Source organism: Spinacia oleracea, chromosome 4 (genome assembly GCF_020520425.1).
Source record: "Spinacia oleracea cultivar Varoflay chromosome 4, BTI_SOV_V1, whole genome shotgun sequence".
Lineage (NCBI taxonomy): Eukaryota > Viridiplantae > Streptophyta > Magnoliopsida > Caryophyllales > Amaranthaceae > Spinacia > Spinacia oleracea.
Genome location: NC_079490.1, coordinates 9,377,210 through 9,400,102, shown reverse-complemented (window position 1 = coordinate 9,400,102; position 22,893 = coordinate 9,377,210). Strand labels below are relative to the sequence as shown.

Below are 22,893 nucleotides of genomic sequence, written 5' to 3'. Positions count from 1 at the left end.
ATAGAGTATTATTGAAGTATTAAGGGTATGTTGATTACTTTTGACTAATATATCGTAATCAACTATTTATAATATCATAAATTCAAGATGATTAAGTTTCCTTATTATGTTTGCAACAACAAAAATATTTTTTATATGTTAATATAAAATATTACATTATCATTTACTCTATAACATATATATACTTCGTATAAAATTTCGTGTAAAATTAACATTTTGATATGTAGACTGTGCATCACACTTGATGATGGGCGAGTTTGGATTTTAGATAAGGCTGACGACGAAGATAAACGTGAATGATTGACTAATATTGACTAATAAATATAAATTTGGTGTTGGTGAACCGGTATAAGGATAACATGTACCCACCTTGGTGATGGAGCGAGTTTACATTTCCTGGATTTAGAACTCGGCTCGGGCTTGGGCTTGGGCTCGAGCTCGCATAAGTTAAATGAACATGAACAGGATAAAACTCGACTCGGCTCGGCTCTTTTGCACCTTACTTTTAAGCGGAAACCTCCCTGTCAAAACTCGAACTCCAGTCTATAGAATTCAAGAAACCGTTGTTCCGACCATAGAATTCCAGTCCTCAATTGTAAGTACATTCTCTAATTTCTTCCCTGTACATTATTCAAATTTTCACAACTTAAAAATCCCTCCATTTTTCAATTCAAAAAACCATTTTTAGTTAAATTTTTGTGGTAGAATGTGATTAGAAGGAGGAATGTTATCGAAACGTAAACAATTTCTCTAATTGATTTCGAATCCTAAGAAGCATGTTAATTTTTCTCCAGTTGATTCTGAAAATTAGGTTTTGTTAAAAGGGTTATATTTAGGTTAGCAAATGCTAAAATAGTAATTACATGAACTTTGAATTACCCTTTGTTGCTGATATAGGATCATTTTTTGAATTTACAACTAAAAAAATAAGTTCGGATTAGTCAGATGAAGGAAGGAAGTTAAAGGTTGAAGAATGAAGTTGTTAGTTATTAGTATAAGAGTAAATCAGAACAAATGGAGGGTTAAGGAATAAGGATATACACTAATTAGAGTAATTACATTATAAGGGGTCATTGATCCTTTCTTGGTGAACTCAAATTCCTTTGGGGAAAGTGGAAAAGGATAATGGGTTTGAAATTTTGAATTTAATTATAGTAGGTGCAATGACATTGCAAATTAGTTACATTATGAATTTGTGTTGCTCATGTTGGTACAACAATGTATATTTTTCGATTTTATTGCTCCGTGTTAATTGTTTTTATAAGTCGAGTGAAGAAATGGTAGACCTTTTAAGCTAGCTAAAAACTAAAAAAATTAGGGGTGGATTTTTTTGATTTCTTTTCTTTCTTAGATAAGATTTGCGACTCCAAACGAATGTAACATTTAGTTGTATTGTATGTTCATATGGGATTGTTAAAAGAAAGGGTTCAGGGTAAGATTCTGTGTATTTGATGACAGTCACAATACTATCTGTTTTTAGTAGTAAAGTTGGAGATTGAAAGTGGTTATTCATCAAATTTGTTCTTATATGATCCATTTGATTAATTGGTTTGTTGTTGTTTTGTTGACTTGTTGTCGTAAAGGAGTAAACAAATTTGGTATGTAATGCCATATATTACTTGAAAGAGTTGCAACTTGATGTGAACTTATGGTGTCCTGGTTGCTACATTGGGGTTCATGATTCCTTTTCTCAGTTTCTGATTCTGAAGTTAATCTTCGCATTGTAAATCAGATGACTCATGAGAAAGTTGGTGACCGAAGAAGTTGGAGAAATGAAAACCAGAATGTTGCTTCAGCCCAAATTCTCAAAGTACAAGCAGGTACTGTTTTGAAAGAAAAACTTCAAGTGCTTTTGTTTTATGTTGGAATGAAAACAACTTTCCGTTAATGATTTGTTTTCTTATCTATGAGGTGAAGGGAAAGTTAGTCTTCTTGTTGTGTGGAAAATGAACCGATGTTTGTGTTTAGTACATGCTAAACTGATACATTTGTTGACTAGTTTATCAGGATGTACTGCCTGTCATTCTAGGTTATGCTGAAAGTAATCAGATAATCCGGGAATTAGGGAACTGGTTTTGAAAATGCATTCTGTTAGAGTGTTAGGTGGTTCTTTCAAATATAAATTATCTCACTGATTCAGCAAAGGACTGCTAAAATTTACTCCTAAGAAAGAAATATTTGGATTATCGGTATAAAATGTAAAGTTAATGTTTGTTGGAAGCTTTCTTTGATAGAAATTATACATACAACAGAAGCTACTAAACTGTAATATTGCCCTGCAGTGTGAGTGTTGAATTGGTTCATCTTTTTCCAATTTGCTTCTCCTGTAATATTTGGTATCTTGAAAGACTGATCATATTCCGTGGGTGTTGATTTATGTCAGAGAACAGAAGCATACTATTAAATGCTGAAAAGATAATTCAGAACTGTGGAAGGTATCAGTCGCTGCTCGATTCTGGGGAACAAGATCTTGAGAGATTCCGACAAGATTCAAAGAAGCTTATAGCTGAATGTGCAAGTGTAAGAGAAAAGGTTTCAGCTGTAAACGGAAAGGTATTATGCTAAGAATTAACTTTAGCTTAGACATCATTAATGGAAGAATTTAAGTGAAGAAGTTTGATTGATTAGTAGTAAACTGGAAATTAAAGCAAACATAAATGATATTCAAGTTTTCAAGAGGCTTGATTCTTTATCAATTTGCAATCTATAAGCTACTCTAAACTCTCATCAATGTTCAACATAACTTTTCTCTCATTTGTTCTGTTTATCTTCTTCTTCAAGCTAGTAACAACTTACTTATAATTCTACCCCGTAAAGTACCCCTACTCCTTTCGTTGATGCTTACTCCCTCCGTCTCATTAGAATATCAACTCCGGATAAAACATGTGAACATACATGTTAAACTACTTAAGAGTTGGAAGTACTTTCACCAATAGAATGCTCTAACCATTCATGACAAGCTAAAGTTTTACATTAGGTCATAGGTGGAAATGTGGTATACGAATTTAAGAAAAATGGATGCTTTTAGACTACTTGTATTTTCTGTCTTACTTTTCTTGCGCATTCATTGTTTAGATTCTTACATTATGCATTATGAGATGGTTTCTATTATAGTTTTGTTTGAAACTGTGGTAGTTGACAATGGTTTAGTCTATCATTCTCCAGAAATCCACAGACGGGAGCTCAGAAGTTCCCCAAATAGTGCAACAGGAGGACGATGAGACCTTGATGAAGCTGGCAGAAACACAGAAGGTCATAGAGCAATAGTTTTGAATGATTGGTGATTATAATAGTAGTTACTTAGAAGATTTCAGTAACTTTTTAATATCTGATATGGTGGTATTGTTAACATTCCAAGACAGATAGAGCTGGATGATCTTCACAAGAGAATACTGGACCTCCAAAACCAGTTGGAGGCCAAACAAGGACTCGATCTAATACTCGAGACATTGAAAAGCATCGAAGCTGGTTGTGAGAAATTGCAAGGGAAAAGAGAAGAATTTCACGAGAAGGAAGAAGAGGTGGAGGGATTAGAAACCCTTGCAACAGCTCTAATCGTGAATGAGCAAAGGGTCAAGGGTGAGCTGCATGAAGCTCGTGAAGCATTGATGGATGTAGGTTATTGAATTCTATACTATGGTTAGCTTATTTGTTCCCGCATTGACTTTTCAACTAGTTATAGATAATTTAAAGATGGTTGTGGGCCGTCCCGGCCTGAGGCCTAACTCGACACGAGCACGAAGTCGTGGGCCATGATTAGGCTGCATTTTTTTGGAAAAAACACGACAAGGCACGGCAAAACACGCTAAATTTAGGAAAATCACGCTTAGGCACGCCTCCCCGGCCCGGCACAAGGGCCCGTGGGCATGCCCTGAAGCCCGACCTGGCCCACATCCATCTTTAGTTATAGTAGCTATGTTGATCTTCTTCATGGCTTCGTACTTCAAGTTGGAGGGAGTCTACTCTTCAGTGCTTTCTGCTAATGATGCATCTTAAATTTTGCTGTGTGATTATGTTTGGAATACTAATCTTATGCTAAACACTGAAAACTTAAGGAAATGAATGCTTGAGTTTCAGGGGTTGAAAGACTTTTCAAGTCCTACAATTGGCACCAAGATTCTGGGGCAGCTAGATTCTATGTCTTTCGTAGAAGCTTGCAAGCGAAAGTATCCCATAGAAATAGCAGAAGTGAAAGCGGTAGAATTATGCTCATTGTGGGAAGCAAATCTTAAAGATCCTGATTGGCATCCTTTTAAGACCATTCTTGCTGGCGGAGTATATAAGGTACCTAATTGACTTCATCCCCCATTCTTTCAGCATTATTTTACCTTAAGATGATCTTTGTAGTATTAAATTGAACTTGGCAAAGATATGGACAAAAATGGAACATTTGATGGGCTAACATAGCTTATATCCGCTCTCAAACGTTTTAGCATACCTATTGGAAATGTTTAGTCATTCGAGCTTCACAATACAATTTGCTCTTTTTTTTTATATATACTTCCTCTGTTCCATAATAGTTGCACTACTTTGACTTTTACGTTTGCCAACACGTAACTTTGACTATCAATACTTGTAGTTATGTATTTTTAAAAATTCCAAAAAGTTGACATGTTTAAAATATACATTAAGAGAAAGCAAATAACAATTTACATAATAATATTGGTTTTTATTTATTAGTAGAAAATTATGATCAAAGTAAGATAAGTGAATTGTGTCAAAAGTCAATATGGTGCAACTATTTAGAAACTGAGGTAATAAATTTTTGTTGTAGTACTGGTGGGAAGTTAACTTAATAGGTGCTAGTGTGCTACCTTGCTGGTATGGTTTCGTACTCAGTTTTTGTGACGTATATTGATAAGTTCTACCCTTGTCTATGGGACTAATGTAATTTATTCCCTCGATCTTCTTGCTGAAATGAAGGATATAGATATGGAGGACGAAAGGCTGAAAAATCTAAAAAATGAGTGGGGCGAGGACGTGTATACAGCTGTGGCAAGTGCAATGAAGGAACTTAACGAGTATAATCCCAAAAAAAGGCTCCCCGTTAAAGAACTGTGGAACTACGAGTTAAATAGGAAGGCTTCATTGACAGAAGGGGCCGAAGTTTTATTGCAGAAATGGAGGAACCTCAAACGAAGAAGAAGGTCTGTGAGTTGAAGGTTTGCCTTTGCTTCAATTTTGCTGTACATATGTAGAAACTACTGCAAGGACATGTAGGTTATGTTAGCTCTTATAGGTCTTGTGCTGTGCCGTAGCCTATTGGAGTGCACGTCTTCATGAATCTCAAAATATTTTGGAGAAGAACACCGATCACAAGGTATGAGACGACCCAAGAGGCCAAGAAAGTTACTGATCATGACAAATTTTGTAAGTGTATTGATCAATCTATCAATAGTCATGTTTTTGTTCATTGATCACACTCGAAATTATGTATATACTTTAACATATGTTTGCTCATGTGTGGAAAATCAGCAGTTTTTTTCCCGGATTAATTGTTTTTTACCATCTCCGTGATTATTCTTGTTGAGAGGGTCCGGTAAGCCCACCCAATCTCACTACTCATGGTACTCTCTCCACCGCGCTCCCAACAGTCCCAAGTGGTTGGGGGGTGGGTGAAGCACTCAGGCTACTGATTCAATAGCAACTGCTGCGAAACAAGATTCCAGCTGCCTCCTTAGCAGTCCGGCCCGGTATCCCATGGGCCAAATACGGGCAAAGTGAGCCCATGCAGGGCCTCCCTACCTCGGCTGCTCTCGTACTGCTGGCGTGTGACAATGATGCTACTGCTTCCTTTTGTAGCAGCCTCTCAAAGTTGCAGAGGTGAGTCTTTGTCTTGTTATTTGCTCTTTCTTGAACATGAAAAGACCCGGCCGGATTCCGAAGCCCGACCCGAAGAAGCACGACCCGGCCCGGGCACAAAGTCGTGTGGGCCATGATTTTTCGGGAAAAGCACGACAAAGCACGATAGTAAAAGTAGCCTTAGTCACGACGACCCGACACGGCACGACACGAAAGCCCATGGGCTTGGGCCGGGCCTGGGCCTTTTAAACTATTCAGCACGGCACGAAACAATGTGGGCCTGGTGTGGCCCGGCCCGAGGGCTCGACCCGAAGCATGGCCCGGCCCACGGCCATCTTTACGTAAACCCGGCCTGGAAAGTGGAGTATGTAACATCATTAAAGGTGAAGTGTCGTACTCGACCTGGGTCCCATACGGATCAAATCCTAGACCTAATTTGAGACGAAGGGACGAACTCAACTACATTGCGATTATTCCTTACAAGACGTTTGAACCGCGTTTACGTTAAGAGTGTTAGACCATTCAGTCATTTCTCATTCACCATAGCTAACTAGTAATTGACAATACTTGGAGGATTGAATTCAAATTCAAAGTATTTCTTTTGGAAGAGGGCCCACTTTAGTTGGAGTTGTCAACACTCTAGAACTTCCACTGCAAGTCCACAACACCATTGCTCAAGTGTAAACTCATTGTCTCATTGATACCTAAATCATTGCCCCTTTCTCACTTCACCACTCCAAATTTCACACGCTTTGGACCTTAATTTTGGACTCTTTCTTTCTTTTTCAAGGCCCTATAGCCACCCTACCCCGACTAGTAATAACACTAATAACCATATCCGTACACTTGAATCATTTTCTAAACTCGTTTGATGTTATTATCGATTTTCAGTTTTTGGTTTGTGAATTTGAAATTATTCATATTTCTGATAGTCATGTTAACTTGAAAACTGACAACAAAATTTGTGTGGTTTTCGAGTTTTCTTAAAAAAAAGAAAACAAGAAACAAAAAACGTTAGCGAACAAGGCTTTAATATTTTGATTTGAATTGAGTGTGTTATTACATTTGGAGTGAAAGTACATAAAACTACCATTAATAATTTTGACAATTAAATAAGTGTCAGACGGTTTGATAAAACACGCAACAAAATAAAAATATAAAAACATCCTAAAGTATCATTATCATCTAAAAATTTTCACACTTCATCATTACCATATTGATAGATTTATTCATGTATAATGTATCATATTATAAAAAGATATAAAAAATAAATAACATTATCATAATAACACTCAAAAAATATTTGACATTGACAACCTTTGACCCCCATCAAAATATCACCCTCAACATAATTTTCCACTCATTTTAACCATAGTACCAAAACAACAACAAAAAGTTGAAAATTTTGTCAATATTCCCCCCACTTCATCTTTTATAACCTCATTTCTTCGAAAGAGAAAAATAAAAGAGAAAATGGAAGCCGAAGGTTCATTGTAAGTTCATCATAAAACACACTAACATTTTAGAACTCCCCCTGTTTTCCTCTGTTTTCCTCTGTTTTCCCCTGTTTTCCTCTGTTTTTCTTCTTTCTTTTCCAAATTTCTACTTGACTTTTAATTATTTTCTTTATTTTCTCTTACATTATTTTGTTGTTTTTACAATAGATTTGAGACGAGTGAAATGGCAGCAAACTTCTTGGCATCAACAAATCTATTACTTGACTCATGGAGATTATGCAACCTTGCAAACTCGTCTGCTTCAGAGTCAGCCTTTGTTATCCAACAAAACGGGCCGACCGGGGTTGTCGCCTTCTCGGGTATGCATGATCTTGTGTTCGGGTCGGGTTCATACGTGAAGGACATGGTTGCCTTACAAGAAGGTGAGGGGAATGGACTTTTTTCCGGGCTCGGTCGCCACGTGGATGATAGTGAGGAGCCTGTTATGGTTCATGTTGGACTTTTGCAGTTGTTCTTGGGCATGTATGGTTGTCCTAGTTTCCAAGCTCAGGTTTGTTTTCTTATATTGCTTCTATTCTCTTAGATTATGGATTGTTCGCATTGAGGTAGTAGCAAATAATTTTGTAAAAGATTTGAAGTTAGTTCATTTGACGACGTGCATGCAGTTGGGAAGCCACATTGGATCATGGGTGGCTCACTGATATCCAAATAAAAAGAAAAATTATAGAAACAAAAGGTCTTGCGCGCACAAGGTGTATAATAAATTTATTGTACACCAAGATAACTTTTATGCAGTTTTTTTTTTTTTTTTGTAACTTTAACCTATTTTTCTGTAACTTTTATATCATAAAATTAAAAAGTTAATAGATAAATATTTTAAAGGTTAAATGATTAATTTATACATTATTAGTGATTTTGAAGAAATAATTTTTATTCAAATGAAAAAATTTATCATTAAAAAATAGATAACTTTTACATATATAAATGTAACTTTTAAGTATTTTGAGTCAACTTTTACTCCGGTGTACAATATATAAATAAGAATTTGTGTTATAGAAATTTGTTGTTCTGGTCAGTTTTCCTTCGTATTATACTAAGGCTCCGTTTGGTAGGGCGTAAAACGTTTTCATGGAAAACGATTTTCCAAAACCACTTTTCCTTCTTTCCTCCTTACCTCCCTCTCCTTTCTTCCCCTCAATCTTCACCATCTTCTCCCATTTTCCTTTAAGTTACCAAACAAAGGAAAACTAGTTTGAAATTGTGTTTTTCCTTGAAAAATGTTTTCCATGGAAAATCATTTTACAATGAAAACGTTTTACGCCCTACCAAACGGAGCCTAAAGTTTTAGTAATAGACAACACCCCAACTTTAAAATAGGGGCTCCGCCACGGCATACATGTACAGGTAGTAATGCATGTCTTAAAATTTGATTTAGACATAAACACATACTCCCTCCGTCCCGGAATACTCGACCCGGTTTGACTGGCACAGAGTTTAAGGGATTTGAATTGACTTATTTAATTTAATAGGTAGTAGTTGATAGTGGAGTATTATTTTAATGTAGTTAGTGGGAAATGTGTAAAGGGGTGGGGTTGGGGGAGAGTAGGGGTTGAATTTTTAATTATTTTTTGTATGGAGTAGGGGGTAGGTGGGTTAATAGGGGTGGGGTAAGAAATAATATAATATTGTTAGAATATTTCCATTTCTAGAAACAGGTCAAGTATTAAGGGACGACCCGATAAGGAAAACAGGTCAAGTATTCCGGGACGGAGGGAGTACGTGGTAATCAAGAATGTTTTTTGTGATGAATTCAAATAGGGTTTTAACAAGTACTATGTTAAAATATTAATCTAGAAAAATCTAGATAATACACTTGTAAAAAATATAATAGTGAAATGTATTGTGTAGAAAAATCTAGAAATATAATTGTAAATTATAATCTAGAATAATCTTAGGAAATATCTAGGAGCTAGACTATAAAAATCTAGTAACTAAAATGTCTAGAATTATCCTAAGAAAAATCTAGATGATGAGGGGAGTAGAAAAATATAGAAACCATAATACAACAACTATAAATAGTTTGTATGTGCATAAGTTTAGGGTGAGCAAATCAAGAGAGCTCCCACAAAAAACATGGGTGAGGGGTAGAAACAAGAGTTATACCAAAGAGATAAGTAAGAGACATGAGCTCTCGCAAATATTGTTGTAAAATTCTTATCGATATAATCAATGATGAAAATGCAAATTTGTTATACAATTGAGGTCCATCAAAACTTTCGCGTGCGTCCTCAAATTTTTATCATACTAATAGTTCAACAATAGGATTACTCAAGTAAACATATACTTCATACGTCGAATGTAGTATAATTTTCTCTAATATCTTGATTGGTTGGATACTTTTGATTAGACCTGTCAAAAATCGACCCGACCCGAAAACCGACCCGAACCCGACCCGAAAAAAGCGGGTCTTGAACAAGATTTTCCAACCCGAAACCCGTTTTTATCCGAACCCGAGCAACCCGGAATTTTCGGGTCCAAAACGGGTCGGGTCCGGTATGACCCGTTGGGTTTAGTGGTTAAATGATTTATTATTTTTTTTAGATTTTTTTGAAAAAACAACCCAAAATCTCAAAAAACCCTAAAACTAAAGCATACTACTGTTACTTGATAGGTGACGTTTTGATTCTTGGTTTGTGAATACTTTCACACTATCTTGTCTTATGATTACGGACTAGGACTTTTTATGAGATGATTCAAAACACAGTTAACATAATTCTTCTAATGAAAACAATAGTCACAAATAATTCGAAAAAAGAAACCAAAATGAGCAACGATTGTAGTATCAAACATCAAGTACTTTCCTATGCATTTGAGTAGGGAACCTAGTAGCGTTACGTTGCTCAGCCTTTTATTTGGGTGTCGTGTCTAACAAAGAATTGGATGATGCGACACTCCTCCTCTGGCACTCTAGATGTAATCAATTTCATACACGACCACTATATATTTGGGTGTCATGTCGTGTTGGAGGATCGGAGGATCCAATACCAAATACCCTTTATCAAATAGAGTGTCAAAGTAACATACAGGGTAGGTAACTAAGCTCGATTTTGTTTGTCGGGGCGGGGGATCGATGCTCGATTCCATAACCACTTGATTAACCAAGTAGAGTAACTATCAGTACATTTTTTGAAACAATAAACCATATACTCAAGATTATTGTTCCCCCTAACATTAAGAATGAATCTATTCACATTCTTTGTTAAATTATGATGGAACTACATAGTACATGATAGTTGGTTTCAAACAAGCATCATTAACTTTTCCAAGACATCACACTTGGAAAGAAAGAAAAAAGTTGGGAAGACAATGACATACATCGAAAAATCACTTTCCAACAAACGTAATGTTTCCAAAAATGTTAGAATATCCTGTTAATTATGCTCCTATTATGGATTACTAGTTTGTCTTTAAGATACATTACGATTGTGTTTGATTCTAATTAATCTAGGAAAATGACATTACTTTGTAAAATTACGTAAACATTTAGCTAATTTCGAAATTGAAAATGACATAACTAGAATGGAAAAATCTAAGTTTGTGTGCAAAATTCAAAGGGTCTTGTTTATAATGTCATATCAAATAAGATAGTGGATTAGTGGTCTTTGGTCAATAAACTCTTTGGTGGACTTCAAAATACAAAGTATGGTACAAGACATAAGTTGAGTCTTTAGTCAAAGTTGCAAAGCTTGAATTTTGATATGAGTCAAGATGTTTGATTTTGGTAATAGGATAAACTATTGTGTTATTTCTTTTGAGACTACCACATGCATAAGATCACTGATGTTATAATTAAAAATATAATTATTTAATGATAAAGTGTAACTATTTGATTGATCATAGTTTTTTTTTTTTTTTTGAATGTAAAAACAATTCATTAATAAAAAGTCATACGATATCTACAACAGAAATCGAATTTAACAAATACATAACAAATTGAATCAAAAAGAGGTATTCCTTCATCAAAACTACCATCGTTGGGAAGATCTTGCACTGTGGGACATCTCTCGCATATATCGCTGGAACATACAGCCTTTTCGGAGAGTCGGTCTAACGATTTGTTGTAGTCGCGAGGACGGTTTCCATTCGATTCATCTATGTCAATTTGAAATTTTGATAACTGGTTCAATCTCGTATAATTCTTTATCAACGAACCGAATTCACGATGATACTCCACCAAAACTATACAAATACTTAAACCCAAATACTCAACTAATCCCACCATAGGGGAACTTACTACACTCACTAATCCCACCATAGGGGGACTTACTACACTCAAACAATGTAATTTTATTGAATCTGAAGACAAACACATGAATAATTAACCAAAAGGGGCGGAAATAGCCAAATTTCCGAAGAAATTTGGCTATTTCCGACCTAAAAACCCTTTGAAATTTGTAAACCCTAGAGAGAAAAAAAGGGAGTTAAACAACTATATTGATCATAGTTAATTGAACATAACTATTTAATCACATATAACCATTTGATTAAAAAAAAATACAACTACTATTTGGTAAAAAAATGGTCTTTACACATAAGTCCATCATCTATCAGTTTTTGCATATTTCTTGTTAGCTTAACTTCACTTATATTCTCGAATTAGTAGGAACAAGGTTATAAGTAATGTACAATTTGGATTTTCGTGAAACAGTAGTTGGTGGAATTATGTGGAGTTGTTTGTTTTTTGGCTATAGAAAACCACAATGGCTAGTGGTGTAAAGTGGTTTTGATCCTCTTCATTCAGGTCTTGAATACCACCGCCTCAAGAATATATCAATTAACAACATTCGGTGTCTCGCCGCCTCGGTAGGGATGGGATGTTGACACTTCATTCATTAAGGTTGAAAATGTTATCAATTAGAGCATATTATCCTATGTAATTATGCAGTTAAGCACTTAAGGTTGAATAATACATATGCATTTATGCAATAATGATGCATAAGTCAACCGTGATTTTCCCCACTTAATGATCTCTTAGTTCAACTTAATCATGAGTAATTGGTACTTATGATATACTTTATCACACTTCGTTCACACATTTTATCATAGTCGTTTTAAAGATCGAGTTAAAATGCCACAACCATCCTTCATTACTGGGAATGTCAGCAGTGCAGGATAAGTAGGAGATCCGCCTCGCATCCGTCCAAAGCTCCCTATTAGGTGGAGATGGATTAAATGACTAATGTTGGTGCGTGATGGGGCAAAGATGTGACAAAAATTGAACCCGCCATAAGTGGTGGGGCCAATATGAATTTTAAGGGGTATCGTCCATACCCACCACGTCCCACCCACCTCGTTTTAGTTATGAATATACTCCATATAAAATATTTTACTTAACACCCTTGTAAAAATAATATAAGTAAATCGGCAAGAAAACATTAGATACATTTTATTGTACTCCTTTTCGTGGTTATTTTTATAGTATTAAAATTATAACTTGGTAATACCATGTGGATCTTGGGCGGGTAAAGTGGGTATTAGGCTGGTATGCCGTATGGGTACCCAAGTGGGTGGTGGGGCGGGGATAATTTAGTGTTGTACCCGTTGGGTTGGGGCGGGGATGTGTATGAAAATTTAAGGTGGGCATGGGATGGAGTCAAAAGGATCTAGATCTGCATCTGCCTGGCCCCATTAACATCCTTATTCACTCACTCTTTTGATATCAAGATTTAGGACTGCTCAAAAGAGAAATGTGACCTATTATTTAGTGACGGATAGATAGACCCCCGAACACATGAGTCAGTCATTCAATTTCGATTTTCTAATGAGTGTGTTGGAAAAACAATTCATAACATAGTTTTGTTTTCATGCAGATGAAAACATTACTAGAGGAAAGCAAGTCAATAATAATCACAGGACATTCCATAGGAGGAGCAATAGCCTCACTAACAACATTATGGCTACTCTCCTACATCCAAACCATCCCTTCACCACCACAAATCCTCTGCATCACATTTGGATCACCTCTCCTAGCCAACAAATCCCTCTCGAAATCACTCCTTCGACAAAGATGGACAGGAAACTTCTGCCATATTGTACTTAAACACGATATAATCCCTCGACTTCTCTTTGCACCTTTATTCCCCATTAACACCCAACTCCATTGCTTACTTCAGTATATTCAGTCATCACTATATTCTCAACATACACCGATGACTGTAACTGATGAAATGAAGGATCAGTTATTTCAGTTTGTACTGACTTATACAGAGGCAGTTGCAAAAGAATCAGCAGAAAATGTGGAGACTGTTGCAGGGTTGTTGTACTGGCCGTTTGGGAATTATTTGTTCTGCTCAGAAGAAGGTGGTGTTTGTGTTGATAACACGGTTGCTGTTGTTAAGTTGCTGTATTTGATGCTTGTTACAGGGAACTCAGGGTCGTGTTTTGAGGATCATTTGAAGTATGGTAGCTGTGTTGAGAGAATGTCTTTTCAGTTTCTGATGAGGAAAGGGTTTCTGCAAGGAGATGTTCCTATGTCGAGTTATGATGCAGGGTTGAAATTAGCAGTGGAATCATCAGGATTAGCAAGTCAGGTACTTGATTATTTTCTAAAATGCCAAAAAAAAAAGTTGAAAATTTATTTTTTATCTAGAAAAATCGAAAAATTGTTTTTTACCACCTGAAAATGGAAAATAGATGAAAATCGTTAGGTGGGGGCACAATAACGGTAATATTTATGATATTTTATCTTATGATTTCATGTATTTAACTCCATTTTTCTTCCTCTGCTTCCTTCTCTTCTATGAATTCACATAATTTTTCCTCTCACTAATTCATTAAATTGACCAAATTCAATGGCAATAAAGAGATGAGAGTGAAGGGGTTAAAGAAAATCGCAAAGGGAGTGTACAAAATTAGAGGGAAATTGAATTAATGGGCCTTCACAAAACGGTTTCTATCTTTTTTTCTTTTCCGTTTTCAAATGGTAAAAAAAACAAGTTTTACACTTTTCTAGGTGGTAAAATACAAGTTTTAGTTTTTAGGTGGTGAAAAACAAATTTTGGATTTTTGTAGGTGGTAAAAAACAATTTATCCAAAGAAAAGTCACCATGAATTTCTTTTGGCTTACATTTCTTGGTCATGTTTTGCAGGAATCAATTTCTAGACAAGCTAAAGAAAGCTTAAAAATGGCAAAACAAGTAGGTTTAACTCCTAATCTCTGCAGTGCAAGACTAGCTATAGCTCTAGCCAAAATAACCCCACACAGAGCACAGATAGAGTGGTATAAAACATCCTGTGATGAATCAGACAATCAAATGGGATACTACGACTCTTTCAAACGAAGACAAGCATCGAAAAGAGACAATCAAGTCAATTTATTCAGAATCAAACTAGCAAGTTTTTGGGATAATGTAATCAGTAAGATTGATAACAATGAACTTCCTCATGATTTCCACAAACGGCGAAAGTGGGTGAATGCTGCTCACTTTTATCAGCTTTTAGTTGAGCCTTTAGATATTGCAGAGTATTACAGAAGTGGTGAGCATTTAAAGAAAGGAGATTATATAAGAAATGGGCGAGAGAGAAGGCACGAGGTTTTTGATAAATGGTGGAAGGAAAGGGAGAGGGATAATGTTGTTGTTGTTGAAGAAGAGAGTAAGAGGAGCAAGTACGCGAGTTTAACACAAGATTCGTGTTTTTGGGGACACGTGGAAGAAGCTAAGGAGTTGGTTGAGAAGGTTAGAAGAGAGAGGAATTCGAGCAATGTGGTTCAGTTATGGCAGGGTATTGATGAATTTGAGCGATATGCAAGAAAGTTGATAGATAGCATGGAGGTTTCGTCAGATGTTCTGGTAAAGAATTCGAGTTACAACATGTTGGTAGAGGAGGTTAGTGAATTGAGATTACAGATGATGCAACTTCCTCAGTTGCAAAATTTTGTAGATGTTGAAATGGTTCCTAGGCAGAGCTGAACAAATATGGTCTGGTTCAGATTTCAGCTCATTTCAGACCATTTTCTGGTCTGTGGCCTAGTCTGAGTGGCCATTTTTCTGACCATTTTGGTCCTAGGCTGCACGGCCTGACAGACTTTTTCTAGTCTGGCCCGGGGCCGGCCTGAACCATGATCAGTTTCACTATTAGTCTGATGTATACACAACTATATAGAAAGCAAAAGCAATCCCTATTTTTACTTTGTACTCTTAAGTTTTAGTCCAAATTGTTACATACTGCAGAACATATAATCAGAACTCAGAAGTATTCAGATTCTCAGAATTAGGGCTAATCTTGCTCTAAGTCTGGCCAAATGTTTATATGATAAAAAATTGGAAGGAAACAGACACATAATTCTTTTAAATCAATCTCCATTCAACTGTAATCTGAAGTTTTAGACCAAATTGTTACATACTTGCAGAACATATTATCAGAACTCAGAAGTATTCACATTCTCAGAACTAGCGCTAATCTTGCTCTAAGTCTTGCCGAATGTTTATACGATAAAAAATTGGAAGGGACACATAAATGTTACAGTAGTTTCACAATAACAAATGCATTGCATGATATTAATTTTGTTACATGAAGAAATCAATATCAACTCATACCCAACATGTCATACACTCATACTCTGTAACTCTATACTCTTTTTATACTCTAACAAAAATATACAGAAACTATCAAGCATGAATCTTGCTGTTGCCTGATCAGAAATGTTAAGACGTATATCATTAAAATCACGTTGTTTCTAAGAAGAGAAAAACATTCAAACTTTGCCATGTTGGCCATCAATGTTTCTAACAGGTCCCTTAAACCATCTCCTAGCATCTACAACCCACCAAAGCATGATCAGACCCAAAACTATACCCAAAGCAGCTGGTGCATAATTGAAAGTGTCCCATTTGATAGGGTAGTAAGTAGGTAAAAGAAAGACTGCGCAGGTATAACAAATCCATGTAAATGCAATTAAGCAAACGGGCCTACTTGCTCTCCCAAGATAAAATGGGCCGGGTTTGAAGTTTTCCTCAGCCATAACCATTCTTGCAAATATTGGAACTGCATAGCCACCAACCCACCCGACTGTGCAAATTGATGTTATGGCTGTGAACACAACGTCGAGTTTGAGTATGGGGAGCCCAAGAAGAATGCAGAGAGATGCACATAGCCACACTGCATTAGATGGAACTTTATGTTTAGGGTGCACTTTTCTCCAAATGGTAGAAAATGGGACTCCTCCATCTCTAGATAATGCATATACCTGATTCATCAAGAAAATATTAACATTTAGACAATGTACTTCGTGAAACTCTGAAGAAAATGGATGGAAAATGTGAAGAGGGCATGAAAAAAGAAGAGGGGGGGGGGGGGGGGGGGGGGGGGGGGGGACACAGCCTATCTCGTAGTATTGAAAGATAACTTGACTAAGGCTCTGTTTGGTAGGGTGTAAAATGTTTTCATGGAAAACGATTTTTCCCATTTTCAATCATTTTACGTTGTTTGGTTTCACAAGGGATGAAATACGATTTTCCATAACTCCCTCAAAGGTGGAAAAACCTTTTCCATTTGAAAGGAAAGGAAACAACTTTTCCATCTTTCCTCCTTATCACCATCTTCCTTCTTCCCATCAATTCTTCATCCATTTTCTACCATTTTCCATTTTCTATTAATTTTCTCGTGAGGAACCAAACAAGGGAAATCTATTTTGAAATTGAGTTTTATAAGATTACACTTCAGAAATGTGGTGTCATTTTTCACTGAAAACGTTTTATGCCAAAACAAACGGAGCCTAAGAATACTAACAGAAAAAAGAAAAGTCTTCTTATAAAATTCAGGATTTTATGAATGTGTCTGAAGTAGGGATTGTTTTACTTACAACTCTGGCTGCACTTGTAGTGATAGAAAGTCCGGCAAAGAAAAAAGATCCCCAAATGACGATAAGCAAAATAATGGCTCCAGTACCATTCTGATATCTTCCATAAAATGCATCATAAAGTATCTGAGCCGGCACAAATGCTCCTGCAGTCTCATTGCTCGGATCATATAGATAGCTCAAATCCTGAATGTTTAAGGTTACATACAAGATTACACTTCAGAAATGACACCACATTTTTAATAACATCATAAAAATTTCAGCCACAGACTATTTTTAAGATATAACTTGCTTTCTAACTCAAAATATAATACAGAGTAGTACTAAGATATTACAATCCTACTGAAGTAGTAAAGTCTAATTGAATTTTAAGGTTTTCAGAAACATTTAAATGGATTTCAGTATGCAGAAATAGTTTACTTCTTAAACTTAGTAATTGTGAACTAAAACAAGTTACTAAATACCTGAATGCTGAAGGTGAGGGCCAGGATATATGCCCATCCAATAACTGCAATGATCCCTAAACTAGAAAGAATAGCAATGGGTCCATTTTTATCAGCTCCTTTGGTTTCTTCAGTAAGATGTGCAGCTGCATCATATCCGTACAGTGAATACTGACTGACAAGAAAAGATAACATGACTGCATATGCATGATTTGTTACCCCAGTTGAGCTTGCCATCTCAAAATGAGAGAATACAAATGAGGCTGGCTTTGTAGTCATAGCCACCAGAGGAAGCATAATAACAATAACTGCGCCACCAATCATCTACAAGAAAAATACATTGTTAAGGCTTCATATTCAACATAAAATTACAGAAGTTTTTCTTTTCATCTGAAACATTTTTAGATTATTAAGGAATTTTGATAATCCATTCACAAACCACCCTAAAAAGTTTATGATTTTAGAATCATTGTGCTGATTTGTGGATAATGAGAAATTATGGGATTTACCTGCCACCACATCGATATAATGTCAAGGATAGCGATGACTTCCAAGGCAAATGTGTTGAGCACAGCCCATATGAGGGTCAGTCCTATATAAATGCATAAAAACAACCATTTTGGAGCGAAGTATCCTCCACCTTTGTTTGTCCCAGTGCACAGCAAAATGATGCTTTGTAGAACTTCTGTTCCTGCATAAGCCTGCAAAAACAAAGCATGTAAACAATTTGAACCAATCCTTTTGATGAGTGAAGTTCTTAAGGGTTTAGTTGTAATTTACTTACCTGAGTACCTATGCCAGCAACTAAACCTATAGTCTCAAACCACGCACAGCACCAAGATGCAAAAGGGCCCCATTTTGCCCCTGCTAAATGTGCTGCCCAAAAGTAGAGGGAGCCTGTAGTCTGTTTGATTGAAAATCAGGAGAATGTTAGCCCTGCGAAACTCAAGGAAAACGCGTGAAACTTAATACAGTTTGTTAGCTTATACAGATTTGCTCGAGGAAGATTGAACTATTAGAGACTCGAGAATGCTGATAAAGTGGCAAGAAAAGACCATGATATATTTTACTTTGATGTTAATAACAACCATAGCAAGCATATTTCTCTTACCAAGAAAATTTTTCCGTGGGAACTCTGTGTCTCTAACTCTAACCATCATATGTAAAACTAGTCTACTCAAACTTTTACGGAAAATACAAGTATTTGTGAGGCATCTCCTTGTTTGGAGCTAGTCAGGTATTCACTGAGGGATACAGCGAATAGAGTCACTTCTAACCGGGAGCTTGGAATAGAGTCTTTTACTTAATGACATAAGCTAGTATTGGGTGTGCAAAACTAAAGAGGAGGCATTTGCATTATAGGAGAAATTGAAGTTGTGAAATGATTGGAAATACCATGTATAAAAAATGTAATTAAGGAATGTCAATAAGCAACTCCTTTTGTTTCATTCCTCTCACAAGCAATCACAGATTCAAAGCCATAGTTTTTCCACATTCCTCGATCAGAAACACAACATCAAGAAGCAGCAGAATCTTAAATATGATTGTAGAAGAATGCTGCTTATTAGTTCATCGTATTACCTCACCTTTTTTCCATTTTCAGAAATTTCATATTTTGCCACAAATTCCACAAAAGGCATGATTAACGAAGTCGAAGGCTAATAATAAACTACAAGTAGGAAAAAGTATTGTATGGAGAGCTAACTATGAGGAGTTAATGGGAAATGAAGGGAGCTCATGCTATCAGTAATTTCATTCTTTTGTTCATCTAGAACCAAAAAGCTCAACTCTAAGTTTGACTCCTAGAAGTCCTACGATCCTAGTACAGACTGACAAATTCGATTCCCCAATTCGACTTAAGATTCTAGTATTCTACTCATTGCCTCAGTCAGGACTAGCTAACCCCACCAAGATGTTCTGCTATTAGCATGATTTTTCCAACTGATTCGCGTTTCTGAAATATTTTTAGAAAAATATCTGAGGTATTTCAAATCCAAGTTTAAGAAAAATCTTTGAAATTGTATCAAGAACAACATAGTCTTGCTCTTACTCCTAACCCAGCTTATGAAAAGTATACAGATTGTTACATACTATGCTACTCAAACTCGGGTACTAGTGCTGGACATGGATACTTGTCCAAGTGTTGGATTTAGCTATTTCATGAAAATTATCCATGTTTTTAGTCCAAAATGAAATTTAGCTTACTAGCACCCATTACCCATACCCGTCTCAAAGTATCATGGAGGATCCGACATGAGTAATTAAGGTAAAATAAAGGGTCGGACTCCGGTTTCACATCCATTATTCGCAAACAACATAATTCAAAATTGGAAAAGGCAATCAAATTCAAGAACAAGAAATAATTACAAGAACAGATAGAAAAACAGAGGCGAGTTCAACAAAAGAAGTTTGACTAACCGGAAAAGAGGAGCAAATCTCAGACATAGCAACTCCAACAAACCCAGTAAAGAAAGAAACAACAACCCAACCCCAAACAAGACTAGCGGGCCCAGCATACTGCAAACTTGACCCGTATAAAGGAGTTATCCCTGTAAAGAGTGACATTGTAGAAAATGATATTGCCAATGTCTTGAACAAAGTCTGCAATTTCGAAAAAAACACAAAAATTAGTGCAAAATTCTCATTAATGCATTTCAACAAAAATGTTCTATGCATAAGAAATTAAAGATTCAATCTTGGGTTAAAAAATGAACCATTTCTCTTCTGAGTTCTTGCTTGTAACCAAGCTCATTGAGCCGTTTTTCGCCTGAATCAATTTCTGGGTGTTTCTCCATTGAATCTGAACTTGCGAATTTTGCAGAAAGATTTAGAAACCCAGCTTTGGGAGATGAATTTGAAGCTGGGTTTCTTTGGTAGTTCGGTTGAGGAGAGAGAGTTTTTTCAGGGGAAGGGTTGACTGCCGCAAATGATTTGAGTCCTGCTTAGCGTCATTTAATGTTCTTGAGAAGGGTCCCACCTTGACTTAAAAAAGTCATAAAATAATAAGACAAATCATTATTTAAATTTATTAAGACAATACTCGAAAATATTATTCTCTTTAACCTAATTTTACCACGATTGATTTTAACATTGTTCCAATCTTGCCAAAATATGCAATTCCAACTATTAAGATACAAGAAGTTGCACTCCTACATTATAAATCATGATTTTGTCGTACGTTCCTAAATGGTATTTCTAACTTAAAAATTAAAGCTGGAAATATTAACTTAAGAAATGTACGGAGTAATATAATGATTACATGCAGTTCTTAAAGAGTTATATTATGAATGTATAGTCTCTTAATTACTGAAAATATAGATAGTTTAACTCTAACCAACTGGTAAATTAAGTGAAACTCTACTAAGTTTAACGTAAATCAATATCAATAAATACATCACACCCGCCAATGAAAATAGCAAAATAATGCTACGATCATGCCGTTGTTATCCTCAAATACGAGTCATATAACTTTCAATTCCAAGAACGCTCAATCTGCTCATGGACAAACAAATACTCCGATACTTGTATGTTACTATACTTAAATAACTACACACAAAATCATTTGACGAATTCAACTAACCCTAAAACAACACAACACGTCATAAACTCACGATATTGTCACTCATCATGGAACATAGCTATAAGGGTAGCGTGGGAAATGATTTATGTTATTTCTCTTGTTGGCACTTTCCAAATTTGAAAAGTTGTTACTTGGCTATTTATAAGGGCTCGATTTTAACAGTCCAATTGGTTACGCAAAAAATTGTTGGATTTGGACAATTAGAGTATATGCACAAAATTGCAAGTTGGAAGAGGAAAGGGAGTGCTTTGACTAATTATTTTATAGAATATAAAATGATATTATTGCTTAAAATCTGAAAAGAAATCCTAACAACTTTTGGATCAATCACCATTTGCAATTGAATACCCACAAGTTTACATACATGGTTAAAACTTAAGTTCCAATTTTTCCTTTCTAACCTTTTTCAGTAAAAATTAATTAAATAAATTATACGGAGTAATTAAGAACTTATGGAGTATGCAGTATACCAAGAATTTAATATTACTATGTATTTTTACGAAACACACTAAACAAAAAGTATAAAGATATTTTGAAACGGAAGTAGTAAACAATAAACAATTGTCCTAACATATGATTAATCTACCACAAAGATACTTGCTTATTTTGTTCCAAGTAGTTTATGTTAATTAGTTGTAAACAGATGATCAAGAATTAGTCATGCAATGCGGCTATGCTATTATCAGTCATCGTTAGTCTTACGCCACATTAAAAGTATGATAGTTAATTACTAGGAACTAGGAAGTGATTAAAGGATTTACATTACGTCACTACGTGGACTTTCCCACTTGATATTAACAAGATACTCCCTCCGTTCCAAAATGTTTGTTACGTATTCCTTTTAGGTTGTTTCAAAATGTTTGTTACATTGGGGAATCTTTCCTTTTATAAACTTATTATAATATTATTTTTTGTGCCAACTTTTGATTTTAATTGGTCCAATTTTTTCAACTCATTAAATTTCTTTACAATTTCCCAAGTATGTTAAGTTAGCAATCTTTGTGCTTTTCCATTATTGGTTCATTTTGATAAATAAAACAATCTTATTGGTTGTTGTAATTATTAGTGGATTGGGGTTTTACTTGGTTTATTTTTTTAATAAAAAACCAAAAGAATCTTTATTATACGTTAATAAACGTGCAAAAGTCCAAACGTAACAAACATTTTGGAACGGAGGGAGTAAAATATAAACGTTAGTAAGATATACACACTGTATAATCTAATAAACTAATGCGAGAATCTTTACCGTACAATGCGAAGTCTAACCTACGTACAAGAGATGGGTAGCTGTTTCAACTCAGCTTATGATGATTCAGAAAGCATAATTAGCTTTTCCCACGCCCTCATGAAGTACAAACACATAGATACAAAACTTTTTAATTGTGTCACGCAGGTACAACTAAAGATGGTTGTGGGCCAGGCCGGCCCAAAGCCCGACCCGACACGAAAAAAGTCCGGCTCGGCACGAGCACGAAAAAAGCACGGCCCGGCACGGGCACGAAGTCGTGGGTCGTGGGCCTTAATTTTTTGGAAAAAGCATGACAAGACTCGACCCGTCACGCCAAAGCCCACTAAATTTAGTAAAATTAGCCTTAGGCACGACGTGCCGACCCGTAACGGCACGAATCCCATGGGCTTGGGCCGGGCCTGGACACCTTTTTAAACTTTTCGGCCCGACCCGGCACGACACGAAACAACGTGGCATGGCGTGGACTTGGTCTGGTTAGGCCTACGACCCGTGGGCTCGACCCG

At 35.9% G+C, this 22,893-nt stretch overlaps 3 protein-coding genes across 4 annotated transcripts; 2 read left to right on the top strand and 1 right to left on the bottom strand.

The window, feature by feature from the left end:
* The first annotated feature begins 478 nt into the window (after nucleotides 1–478).
* On the top strand, nucleotides 479–5,471 carry LOC110775581 (factor of DNA methylation 3-like). The gene is made up of 8 exons (XM_021980196.2): nucleotides 479–595; nucleotides 1,733–1,820; nucleotides 2,384–2,553; nucleotides 3,166–3,252; nucleotides 3,363–3,614; nucleotides 4,078–4,284; nucleotides 4,924–5,147; nucleotides 5,259–5,471. The coding sequence occupies exons 2-8, from the start codon at nucleotides 1,733–1,735 to the stop codon at nucleotides 5,281–5,283; spliced, it is 1,053 nt and encodes a 350-aa protein (XP_021835888.2). The 5' UTR covers nucleotides 479–595; the 3' UTR covers nucleotides 5,284–5,471.
* Nucleotides 5,472–7,161: 1,690 nt separating this feature from the next.
* Nucleotides 7,162–15,447, top strand: LOC110775576 (lipase-like PAD4). The gene is made up of 4 exons (XM_021980190.2): nucleotides 7,162–7,295; nucleotides 7,467–7,809; nucleotides 13,130–13,849; nucleotides 14,408–15,447. The coding sequence occupies exons 1-4, from the start codon at nucleotides 7,276–7,278 to the stop codon at nucleotides 15,227–15,229; spliced, it is 1,905 nt and encodes a 634-aa protein (XP_021835882.2). The 5' UTR covers nucleotides 7,162–7,275; the 3' UTR covers nucleotides 15,230–15,447.
* Nucleotides 15,448–15,733: 286 nt separating this feature from the next.
* LOC110775577 (amino-acid permease BAT1 homolog) lies at nucleotides 15,734–21,246 on the bottom strand. 2 transcript variants are annotated; one of them, XM_021980191.2, is made up of 8 exons: nucleotides 21,142–21,246; nucleotides 20,276–20,543; nucleotides 19,980–20,162; nucleotides 18,346–18,465; nucleotides 18,071–18,262; nucleotides 17,583–17,885; nucleotides 17,122–17,304; nucleotides 15,734–16,506 (listed from the first exon to the last, which is right to left on the bottom strand). In XM_021980191.2, the coding sequence occupies exons 2-8, from the start codon at nucleotides 20,354–20,356 to the stop codon at nucleotides 16,015–16,017; spliced, it is 1,554 nt and encodes a 517-aa protein (XP_021835883.1). In that variant the 5' UTR covers nucleotides 20,357–20,543; nucleotides 21,142–21,246; the 3' UTR covers nucleotides 15,734–16,014. The 2 variants fall into 2 exon arrangements, with proteins under 2 accessions (XP_021835883.1, XP_021835884.1); XM_021980192.2 differs by having other exon boundaries at nucleotides 21,173–21,245.
* Nucleotides 21,247–22,893: the final 1,647 nt, after the last annotated feature.